Source organism: Paroedura picta, chromosome 2 (genome assembly GCF_049243985.1).
Source record: "Paroedura picta isolate Pp20150507F chromosome 2, Ppicta_v3.0, whole genome shotgun sequence".
NCBI lineage: Eukaryota > Metazoa > Chordata > Lepidosauria > Squamata > Gekkonidae > Paroedura > Paroedura picta.
In genome coordinates, this window is record NC_135370.1 from 49,302,230 (window position 1) to 49,314,926 (window position 12,697).

General features: G+C 44.8%; 1 protein-coding gene across 12 annotated transcripts in view; it reads right to left on the minus strand.

Moving 5' to 3' along the window:
* LYPD6B (LY6/PLAUR domain containing 6B) overlaps positions 1 to 12,697 on the minus strand; it is a 112,977-nt gene that overhangs the window by 40,090 nt on the left and 60,190 nt on the right. For 7 of the 12 annotated variants that reach the window (XR_013228088.1, XR_013228087.1, XR_013228086.1 and 4 more), the window contains 4 exons: positions 7,031 to 7,171; positions 5,719 to 5,821; positions 2,501 to 2,651; positions 1,414 to 1,512 (listed from right to left, as the gene is read on the minus strand). Coding sequence is in view for 1 of the 12 variants with exons in the window: in XM_077320107.1 (XP_077176222.1) it covers positions 1,414 to 1,512; positions 2,501 to 2,630 (229 nt within the window). In the remaining 11 variants the exon portion in view is untranslated. Of the gene's footprint in view, positions 1 to 1,413; positions 1,513 to 2,500; positions 2,652 to 5,718; positions 5,822 to 7,030; positions 7,172 to 9,921; positions 10,019 to 12,697 lie in introns of those variants that run through there. The other 5 variants (XR_013228091.1, XR_013228089.1, XR_013228090.1 and 2 more) reach the window with 2 other exon arrangements.

Here is a 12,697-nt window from a genome sequence, read left to right on the forward strand (position 1 = left end):
TCACTAGGGCCAACCCAGCTTAGCTTCTGAGATCAGATGAGATCGGGCTAGTCTGGGCTATCCAGAACCAGGGCCAGGTCAGCAGGTCAGGCCTTTGAAACCCGGCCATATTCACAACCAGCACCCAGTTTGTAGACACCACAGAAGACCAAAGGTTTCTGCTTCCATTTTCCACTATCCTCTGTCGCCACCCATACTGGCATCAAAATTAAATTCCTACTCATGCCTTGAGCACCTGACCTGCAGCTATATATAAATAATGCATTCTGCTCTCTCGCCCTGCAGTCATATACAAATGCAGATTTTCAGCTTGGACGAACACATGTGGCTGCTTTAAACAGAGGTCAGACCTTTGATCTAGCAAGGTCACTACTCATACTGGTGGCAGCTCTCCAGCATCTCAGGTAGAGGTCTTTCATGCTGCCAACCATCTGATTCTTTTCACTGCATGAGAAGCAGACATTTGACCACCAAGCCAATGTCCCTCAGGTGGCTTGAGATAATATTTCTCATTTTCTGTGAAGTTCAAGAAAATTGAGGTGTACGTTTCTCATCCTGTTTTTCCTATTTGTGGCATGTCAGCATATTAACATATTCCTTGTTATCCTATTCAGTGCTGGTTTCCCCGATATGACAGATAACACTACATATAATTGTAGTAAGCACGGCACATCTGTGGCTGGGAAGCACAAGAGCCCATAATGAATGTCTTCCTGTTACCAATTCACCATTGTTAATTTTATTTATTTAGAAAATGTTATCTCAGCTTTCCTGGAAGGAAGGAAGGAAGGAAGGAAGGAAGGAAGGAAGGAAGGAAGGAAGGAAGGAAGGAAGGAAGGAAGGAAGGAAGGAAGGAAGGAAGGAAGGAAGGAAGGAAGGAAGGACCCTTTGCATGTTATAGTGACAAGTTCTGTGGTTTCAGATCACAGTGCCGCTATATTTAAAGGATCAACATCCCATAAGGAGGACCAAACATGTGAACCCTCTGCATGCAATCATGGCCTTGTTGAGATCCAGAGCAGCACTCAACTAGGAAAGTCCCAGGCTGTTCGCCCACCCTGTATGAAGCAGGCCCTCCAAATGTGGAAACAGTGACACAGGTTTAAAATTATTGATAAACAGCTATTCAGTAGTGCTCTAATATGCAAAGGATGCTAGAGTCAGCACTGGAAGCCAGTTATGCTCAACACTGCAGTTATGTCTTTAAAAAAACCCCAAAACATCCAGACTGCTTCTTGTTCCATCTCACATACAATTCACTGCCACAAATCATTCCAGCGAAACAGCTGCACATCCTAAAGTTACAAGTGCAACGGAATGTCATTCTGATTACGAGATGTGCAGCATGATGGAGTTCGGAGGATAGACCAAGTCAAACAATTTTCATTATCTTCCTGCTCCCCTTCCACTTACTCCGGGGACACCATTTGTCTTCGGCCCATCGGTTACAGTTGTAGTTGTCCACAACATTGTCACAAGTAAAACACTTGAAGCTGCTTGGGAACGGAGTAGCTTTACAATGTAAAAAAGGGGGAGGGAGAGAAAAAAAAGTTAAATTGGTTCAATCTCACAAAATACCTTTTTATGACATCAAGCTGTCTCTCCCACCCCCACCCCCACCCCCTCTCTATTAGGCACCGTGGTGTAGAAAAACAGTGGGTGTAAACTGCATTAAGTGTCGTTATTTTTTTTGTTGATCATTCATAACAGGGAAGCTAGCCTGAAATGTTTTGTCCTCAGACAGCAGGCGGCCTATCAGATCCAACCAAATGTAAGCATCGTTTGAACATGGGGCAACGAATAAGAGCAGTACTTGCTCAGTCTCTTGTGGGAAACACATACACACACACACACTTTCTCTCTCTTTTTGCACCACACAATGTGGGAAGCTTCCCTCTCATTAACCCAGTACAGAATCTTCAGAATGTCAGCACTAAACTAATGTTACTGGTACAGATTAAGCAGGGCAGCTGCCCACTACCAATATCTCTGGTCTACACTAATCCACAGTTCATCTTTGCAGCTATGCCTTGGGTGCAAGGCACCTTGACACCTTGTGTCTTAGGGAACACCTTAGAGGCAACTGAAGAAACCAGGTGCTCAGTTTCTGATGCAGAAATGTCCACTTAATGAGCACACAACAGAAGCATTTGGAAACACAGAGTCAGAGCAAGAAGATGATGTTATGACTTAATCAGATGAACATGCAGGTACACATTTCAGACCATTAATCAGAAGTTCCACCTATTAATTAGCCGCTCTTGAAGACATTCAAATTAATGTTTTGCTATTCAGTGTATTACAGTTCCTTTTTAAAAAAAGGCTAAAAATAGAAAAGTGCTGAAGGACTTCAAATTGCATGACTGTACGTGAGATTTTTATAGTATGGCTTTTTTATATTAATAGCATAATATGGATTTATATAACTGTAGTAGAAGTAGCAACAGTGGTGAAACTTACTTTACTGACACACCTAACAGAACTGTAACAGGCTACTCACGGTCTACTGGAAGTCTCACGTTATAGAAGTTGACGTTCTTGGCCAAGATCCAGTGGCCTGAGATGATGAAGATTTGAATCAAGGCTACAGTCAGCATGTGACAGAGTAAAGGCATGCTGCTACTGCACATCAAAGCTTAATGCTCTTTCACCTGCAAAGGATACAAGAAGCATAGAGAACTGGGGACGTGGTTGTGTGTGGCATAAAACTTCACAATGCAACACTCATTGCTAGCACTGTTGGTGCTGGTGATAATGGCATGTTAAATTAACAAGATGTCGGCTCTTCATAGCTAAGTAGCTGCTGCCTTCTACTGGCCTAGTTGTTATGTACACTACGGTGTGGTTACTGCACATTACTCATCTGCAAGGGCTAGGATAAGACAGAGAAGTGGAACTTGCACTGCACTGGTTGTCCATTGATTTCTGAATGAAGTTCAGGGTGCTGGTTCTCACTTTTAAAACCCTAAATCTGTGTAAACCACCACAAGTCCACGGAGGGTGGAGGAATATAAATCAAAGTAATAAATAAATAAATAATGGTCTGGGGTTTTTATTCCTACAAGGATTTATTCCTCTCCCTATACATTCCGACCAAGAGTGCTTCATTCTTCATCACATGGTCTGCTGGTGATTCCTGGCTTGATCATCCTCAATGAGGGCAAGAGGGTTGTTTTTTTTAATTACTGTGGTGCCTACCCAGTAGAACTCTCTGCCAGATGACATCTGAGCCCTGCAGGCTATTTCTGGATTCCACTGGCCCTGTAAGTAGGTATGCCAGTCCCTAGGTGGGACCTGGGGATCCCATAATTTTAAAGCTCATCTCCAGATGACAGAGATCAGTTCCTCTGGAGAAAATGGTTGCTTTGGAGGGTAGACTCCATCGCATTATACTCCACTCAAGTCCCTCCCTGCCCCAAATCCTGCTCACTCCCAGCTCCACCCCCAAAGTCTCCAGGTGTTTCCCAACTCAGAACTTCCAACCCTACCTGTAAGGCAGAGTTGTTCTATCAGGCTTTCTGCTGAGGACAGTTGAATCCAGTTTTCAACCATCTATTAACACCGCTGGCTGTTCTTTGACAGCAGTTTGGGGTGTAGGATGGTCGGTGCCAAAGGATCATGTTCTGTTCTGATGTCTGAATGTTAATTGATGTTTTATAAGTAAGCTTTATGTCTAATTATAGATTGTGAGCCACCCAGGGGAGGGGTGGAGCATAAGTCTATAAACAAACAAACAAACTTGCTTGTCAAGCTTCCTGGGTGAAACTAAACCACTGGAGGAGAGGGGAGGAGCACAAACATTGACTTTCTCAACCTCAGTTGGGCAACATCGATATGTAACAATTCTCAATGCAACCCCGTTGAATCCATTGGATTTATTTACTTATTTACAATATTTATCTCATCTTTCTGCCCCATCAGGTCCACTGATATACGAGGATGTAACTTTACTTAGGATTGTATTGTATGTCTGCAATTCTTTTCAATATTCAGTTTACATTTCAATCAAATGTAAAATGCACACAATCAAGATTTGACGATGTAACACATGAAATCATAATGAGGAAAGAGGTGTAAACATTATCAAATACATTCCTACATGATAATATAAACACAGTGTAGCAAATCATAATAATTAAATCTCCAACCTAATCAGGGAGTTTAGCTCTTATTTTTCTGGTGGAGAGGGCAAACAATACAACTCTGTTGGTGACATAGGTATCGTTGCGGAAAAATCAAAAATTTCAGTTTTAGAATTCTTGTAATCTTTCTAGTGGCACTCTAAAATACACAAACAAGAGCATCTCTTTTTATCCTGAGCTAATCTACACTGACGGTAATATTCTAGTTTCCTGCTCAGAATCAATAAATTAAATGAAATTACTGTGTCACACATAGTTTTTATTCATTTTTTAAAAATTTCCTATCTTCCACTTCATTGACTGTGCATACAAAGGGAACGTTAATTTGATCTGGCATATGGCGGAGGGAAGATTTATACAATTTGTATATTGGATTCCAAGGGCTTTTTAAATAGCTGAACAGTACAAGACTGTAAAAGCACGTATAACTAGCAAATTAGTTTAACACAGACTGCTTGTTGACGAACATCCAGCTGTGGATTCCAGGGGCCATATAGTCATAGTATTACCTTACCCTAGATTATGCAGTGATGTTGAGTTACACCACAAATTTGTTCTCAGAACTACATCTTCCCCTCTACCAATTAAATTTTAAGCTGCTTGAAAGTACTGGTGCAGAAACAAATCAACATACAGTACAGGATGACAGATTCTTTGTTACTTCCTTGTTTTGCTTCCCACAGAGCTGTATCTATTTATGGTGGAGATGCTTATGGCAAAAACAGAGAAGTACTTGGAACCTGATTGTCTGCAGTGTCCTGCAAGTTGAGAGATTTGCACCGCTTTATGATCCCTAGGTTTCTGATCTGATGCAAATCTGGTTTCATAAATTTCCCTACACACCTGGGAAGACATTTTGAACAACCAATTGCTAGGAAGTTGCATGTTCACCATGAGATGTTACCACTTGACATGGCTATTTAAATACCTTAATTTGCATGATATTTAATTACAAATTAAGACTTAAATAATGTAGTTTTAATGACAGTCAAGGTCTGCTTCTCAAAATCTGAATGCACTGTTGAGATTTTTGGACAGCCATTCAGGTACATTCAACATTATATTTTGGGGCAGTGGGGTCAACCACTCACAGGTAATAAAAGAAGTACAAGATGTAAACCCAACTCTTCATCAAGAAGTGAATGCTATTAAACAGCCAACCGTTTAGGAAACAAGTAACTTGCTACTTGAAATATTTTAGTCACTTCCAGAAAGAAGGGATTAAATTCTGAAACTCTGGGAACAAACACATACGATAGTCATTTAGATTTGCCAAACCGTTTTCACAAAAAAGGACACCTACAACGTGCGACTTTCTCATCTCCCACCCACTTTCTGCAGCCCAAAAGCTCCCTCAAAATGATGTTCTGGGAGTTGGCCTTAGACTCCTTCCTACCCATGGAAATGATCCACTGGATTCTTAGTACAGGACATGAACCAGTAGGAGACCCTGAGAATCTACAGAAGTTAGGATTCCTCATCAATTGCATGTCTTACCAATTGAACAAAGTTATCATTTGACTCTTCATGTGCATCATCTGAGGTAGCTGCTCCAAAGGCAAATGTATCTACTCACCTATTTTGCATTTCTCCGCCCAGTCAGCACAACCACCACCAAAGCAATGAATCCTTCCCTCCACCCTGGAGATGCTGGAAATCCACAGACAGGTCTTCAAGCACTGATAGAGAGACATAAAAAACCACTGAGCATACAAACTGTTTCCCGCCAAGCGTTTAAGAGCCTCCTCCTTATTCTGGTGACTCAAAGCAACCTCGCCAGGTAGAAGCATGAACGTTTTTGAAGAGAGTCACTGACCAAGATGGAGAGTAAGATTTAAGAGGCAGTGATCAAGCCAGATATCTTTGGGGTACCACGACCTAGAACAGAAGGTGGGCAAGTTGCCAAGTCTCCTTGGCCACTGGCACAGGATAGGTCATAGGGATGCTAAATCCAGGTTGGAAAGCTGCTGGAGATTTGGTAGTGGAACCTGGGGAGGGCAGGGGGTACAAGGCCATAGAGCAGGGATTCCAACCTGGGTTCTGAGGAAGCCTGGGGGTAAGCAAAAGCTTCCCTGGGATTTACACATCCTTTTCTAGAAAATCAGATGGCCACTGACATCACTAGACATCACTGGAGCCCACTTTCCATGTTGTTTTACAGGCCTTGTCTCTTCACAAATGAAATGGTGATTGATTGATTGATTGATTGATTGATTGATTGATTGATTGATTGACTGACTGACTGGCTCCTGCATCTTATTTCCACACCTGGTTCTCTGATGGGGCATGTCCCACTGGCAGAGCTCCCCAAGGCCTGAAAAATATTTCAGGGGTTTCTCTATGGTCAAAATGTTGAAAAAGGCTGCCATAGAGTCTACCCTCTAAAACAGTGTTAGTCAACCTGTGATCCCCCAGATGTCCATGGACTACAATTCCCATGAGCCCCTGCCAGCATTTGCTGGCAGGGGCTCATGGGAATTGTAGTCCATGGACATCTGGAGGACCACATGTTGACAACCTCTGCTCTAAAACATCTATTTCCTCCAGAGGAACTGATTTCTGTAGTCTGAAAATGGGCTATCAATCTGGGAGATCTCCAGGCTCCACCTGAAGATTAGGTCAGCCTGGTCAGTTCTCCAAACAAAAAAAAGATGCTGCTGAATGACTGTTTCCTCCTGTCATTTAGCAAACCATAAAAATGCAAACCGGTAAACAAACACTTTCGTTCTTCAGAACATCATTTGTGATTCAATGATACAAAGGATTCCCATTCAAGATTTCCTCTGTGGTTACAGCAGTAGCCTAACAATTTCATAGCTATATTAGTTAATGGGGGACCGGGTCGAAATGCAGACAAGCGGGAGGCAGACTTTTGCACATTAGTTTACCGTTTTCTCTTTTGATGATTTATTGAAAGACTCGGAGGACACAGTCGTTTATCAGCATCTTTCTTTTTGTTTGGAGAATCCACCTGACGGTTGGCATCCCAAGAGGGTAGGCTTAATCCAAAGCAATATCAGTTCAGGGCTCTGATGAAAACAAGTAAATATCACAGATATCAATGAAACTCTGTTCTATCGAGTAATACGCCATTCAGATAATTCCTACATTGGCCTGATACTTTAAATTAGCGGTACTATAATTCAAAACTGAAAAGGTGTACACAAATGGACACAGGCGTTTTCTACCGAAGTTATATGTGAGAATGCTGCTAGCATTACTGAATGTTGTGTCGGCACAAAGGTAAATGCCAGATGCCGTGCAGATTGTGTAGATCCACTTTTGAGAGTCACCACTAGATGGCATGAGATTAGATAAGCAGGCCCCAAATCATTTCCAAAATTGCCTTTACTCTAGCTAGCTGGGTATCGGCACCTTCTTGCTTAAGAGGTATCCACACCCCCCAACCCTCAGCATTTTATACTATGGCAAAATACAGATGCTCAGTGGTAGCACAAGTACAGGGAGAATCAGAAGCATACAGGAGTACAGAACCATTGCAACTTGGAGGAATATAAAGCAAAAGTCAAATGTTAAAAGAAGATACTGTCACCCCTCTGGAACAATGCAAGCTACAAACAAACTTCAGTGGAAGAGAATGAGAGGGGGGGGAGTGGAGAGGGAATGGGCTCAGTCACACAGACTGTCCATGTTATTGCTCTCTGCCACGTACCTCCTCCATCTCGTCGCTCACAGTATGGCTCAGCCTCTTTCTGATTACAAAGGAGAGGCCTTGAGCTTGGCTATGTGATGGACTTGCTGTATGCCTAGTGAGAAGGAGTGGGAACATTAACACATGTGAAGGAAGCTGCCCTATGCTGAACCAGACCACTTGCACATCAAGGGTAGCATTGTCTATGCCAGGGGTAGTCAACCTGTGGTCCTCCAGATGTTCATGGACTACAATTCCCATGAGCCCTTGCCAGCAAATACTGGCAGGGACTCATAAGAATTGTAGTCCATGGACATCTGGAGGACCACAGGTTGACTACCCCTGATCTACGCAAACTGGCTGTGGATTTCCAAGGTCTCAAGCAGAGGTCCTGATCCTTTTTAAGGTAGGTGTCAGATTGACCTTGGGACCTTCCACATACCAAGCAGATGCTTTACCACTATGCAAAAGCCACTCCTCTTACATGCTGGGTTGCCAGTTGTACAGGTAACAAATGCCCTGTCCTTTTAATATTTTATTTATTCATTAACAGGGTTTGTACCCCACCTTTCTTCCCTTGCAACAGTCACCAAGGTAGCTAACTATGTAAAACACACATGATAAACTGGCATATTAAAATCAGTAGAGGCTTAATGTATGGAAAAGGGCAGGTGTAGCTTCTCATGGCATAGAAACATAAGACCACCTGTGCTAAAAAGTAGTTGGCAACCTTCCTTATAAGGTAGTGTCTCGTTATCTCCTCTGGGGGGGGGGGCAAACTCAGCACATGCAGGCTTTATCATCTATAAAACCAGAGTCCAGTGGCACCTTTAAGACCAACAAAGATTTATTCAAGGCGTGAGCTTTCGAGTGCAAGTACTTTTCCTCAAACTATGACAGTGGGAATATAAAGCAAAAGTCATGAGGGTAGTTCATAGTCTGAGATAGAGTGCTTGCACTCAAAAGCTTTGAATAAATCTTTGTTGGTCTTAAAGGTGCTACTGGATTCAGATTTTGTTGTGCCAACACGGCTACCCATTTGAATCTATCATCCATGTCAGCCTTTCTCAGATTTTTTACCATTGAGAAACTCCTGAAACGTTCTTTGAGAAAACCCAGTACTGGTGTGATTGGGAAGCACAGCTGTGTACCTGCCCACCTGGGGCCCCTCCTTTTCCCACCCCTCCAGGCCCATCATTGGCCACTGGAGGGGGAGCAGATCAATGTGACCATATATGGTCATTTCAACCAATAAATGTTTAACAGGTTTTTTAATATATACAAAATGATTAACTCCCACCCATTTGGGGAACCCTTCCAGACCTGTCAAGAAATCTCAGGGTTTCATGAAACCCCGGGTTGAGAAAGCCTGATCTATGTGATCCTAAATCAACTTTAGCTGGAATATAACAGGATATAATATCAGGAATATAACAGTGAACAGGATCATCTTTCACATGGAATAAGGGTGAAAACCAGCTCTGGGATGGGAAATTCCTGGAGATTTGGTGGGGAGGACCTCAGCAAGGTATAATCCCATAGAATCTGCTCTCCAAAGCAGACAGGGGAACTGATCCCTATAGTCTGGAGGCTCCAGGAGAGCTCCAGCTACCACCTAGAGGTTGGCAACACTAAAAATACAAGCTTGTTTCTGTTTGAGAAAGCTGTTTTTTATAAGGAAAAAAAAAACTTCTGAACTTGAAAACAGCTTGCCTTAAGTCCACATTCTTTACACTAACAATTCATAACTATCCAGAGACACAGATCTTGATCTGGCCACAGAGTTATGGCAATTTGAGTTGGTTATGAGGAAATGTACAGTTTCCTTTCAAGGCCCACCTGGGAACATGGCAAGAAAGGTCGACTGTGACATGCCTATCTGTACCCCTCAAGCACTATACAAACTATTTTGAGAAGGAATAGAAAGAATCCAGTGTCTTGATGAGTTTTTCTCAAAGTTGAACTAACAGTTCATTCTTCTATTTGCTCTCTGAGGGTGGAGCACTGAAAGCCTTCGTTGTGGGGCTTATCTGCCCCAGGGAAACTAGTGCCTTTTGTACAAATAAAGTGTGAACAGTAAAGCCCCTTTCAGCCAAGTAACACAGTCAATAAAGCACAGAACCACACCTGCGGTACTATTTGTGGTCTTCCCCTCTAAACCTTATTGCTTAAGCACTTGGGATGCCAGCTTCCAGGTGGGACCTGAGGAATCCTCTGGAATTGCAGCTCACCTACAAACGACAGAAACCCACAGAGAAAAACAATGCTCTGGTGGATGGACGTCATGGCATTGTTCCCCACTGTTCTCCCTGGAAGCCCCCTCCTCCCAAATTTCCAGGAGTTTTCTAACCTGGATGTGATAACCCTGCACCTCCATCCCCCACTGGTGGCTGGCGAGGGTGAACCAGGCCTCTCTATCATGTACAAACAGCTTGAAGAAAAGTCAGACTTTGCCACGCTCCCTCCCACCACAGCCCCGAAGCGGCAGCAGGTGCCATGGGGTGGGATCATCCGTAGCTGCCAGGCTCCACTTGACACCATGGCCAGAGTCAGGAGACGCCTACTGGGGTGAGAGAAAGCTTGGAGGAGGAGGAGGAGGAGGAGGAGCAGTGGCAGGCAGGCGGAGGCGACCAGGTCTCCGAGGGTGTGGCAGGCAGCTGGCCACGAGTGCGGCTGGCCCACTGCCTCCTTGCATGGCTCCAGGCGGCCAGCTCCGTTCCTCATGGCAGCTGGCTAGAGAGCAGCGGTGGTGACACTGAGGCAGCAGCAGGGGTGGCCCCTGCTTGTCCTGCTCCTCCTCTTCCTGCTGCTGGCTGAGCCCCTTTGCACTGCAACACTGGCCATGCTGCAACACAGCCTTCCATGATCGCCAGCATGCGTGCAACCCTACGGCCCCCTCTGGGTCACCACCACTGCAGGTAAAGCAGCTATTCTCAACCTTCCCCATTGGGGCGTTGAGGCTGCCGCCACCAAGACAGCGATGGCCTCAGCGACTCCCCCAAAAGGGCAAATCGCCCCCCCCCCCACTGGGAGTTGCAACCCCAAGGTTGAGAACGGCTGGCTTACACCATCCTCCTGCAACAGCTTCTCCTGCCTGTGCTCCAGCTACATCTCTTTCAGGCAATGGCAATTTGCACAGCTTGGTGCAGTGGTTAAGAGCAGCAGCTTCTAATGTGGTGAGTGCTCCTCCACTTGCTGGGTGACCTTGGGCTAGTCACAGTCCTGTAAGAAACTGTTCTCACATAGCAGTTTCTCTCAGAGCTCTCTTAGCCTCACCTACCTCACAGGGTGTCTGGTGTGGGGAAAAAAGCGAAGACTATTATAAGCCACTCTTAGACTCTTTTGGGCAGTGAAAAGCAGAGTATAAAAAACAACTCTTCTAGTGGGAAGGTGCTACTGGGAAACACTCCCTCCCTCCACATGTCCCCAGGGCCTGATGGTGCTTCTGCGCCCTGTCTACACTTTTCCCCATCTTCCATGCCATTGGTTTCAAATTTGCTTTTTTTGTGATGATCTTGGAAAGATTGCAGCAAGATCAAGGTGGTATTCATGTGGAAAGGGGAAGTCGACATCTTCCCAGTCCCACCCACGTCAGCATAATTTTCCCTGCTGCAATTGCCAGTGATGGCTACCCCCAAAGCATTCCTCCCTTCTCAGACTGAAATTGCAAACCTCACATGACTTACTCATAAGCAAACCTTTCACAGGGCTTTTACTTGGCACCCTGGCTTCCAGAGGGCCAGCAGGGGGGCTTTTTCTGGGCCTCCTGCAGCCCCCCACCTCCAGAAGGCACACAGAGGCTGCCCCAGCTCCCCCCATGTTCTCTGAGTTGAAAGAGGCCACGACAAATTGCCGGCAGCAGGGCATGCTCTAAGGTCAGCTCCTTTTCTACCCAGCAAGCTTCTGAAACCAGCAGGGAGTTGGAGGTGGAGAGCTGACCCCTTGTTAAGCTCTTCCTGGCTGAGGGCTACCCATGATTGGTGCTAAATCACCAGGGAAGACCATTCCTGGATGAGGGCCATCACTTACTTATGAGTAATTCCTGTGGCAGAAGCATTTCCTCAGCATCCTTCATCCCAGAGGGCTGGCAGGGAGCAATTTCTGGGCCTTCTGCAGCCCCACACCTACAGAAGACTCACAGAGACTGCTCCAGCTCCCCCCCCCCCCCAATGTCCTCTGAGTTGATAGAGGTCAGGAAACCAGGACAACTTACTGGCAACAGGGCATGCTCTGAGGCTGGCTCCTCTCCCACCAAGCAAACTTCTGAAACTCGCAAGAAGTTGGAGGTGGAAAGCCGATTCCTTATTAAGCCCTTCCTGGCTGAGGGCTGTTTCCTGACTGGTTCTAAACTACCTGAGTGGGCCATTTCTGGATGAGGGCCATTCAGGTAGTGGGTAAGCAGTCAATTTGGGTTTTATAAGGTTTACTGATCGCCTTTATTGGAAAGCTGCCCACTTCATTGGTTGCACGCACTTCTGACCATGTTTGATTTAGTATGGAATAAGAATCTGTTAACCTTTAAGGTGTTGCAAAATTCCCATTTGTTTGTGTTGCTATACATGAACTTGACTATCGTTTTAGGAATTATTCCCAAAGTAGTTCACATTTACACTGTGCCCCTGACAGGGTTGGAATTCACACGATAGATAACAACAGGGTGCCTCTGCCTTCAGAACAACTGTTCACTCAGTCAAAAGTTCTAGATATCTTGTAAGTTCATGTTTCTTCTGTCATCAGGGCACAGTAGGGTTGCCAACCTCCAGATGGGAGCTGGAGATATCCCGCTATTACCGCTGATCTCCAGGTAACTGAGATATGGAGAAAATGGCCATTTCGAATTTGAACGCTATGGCATTACAGGCCAAACCCCGCCCTCCTCAGGCTCCCTTCCTAAAAATAATCT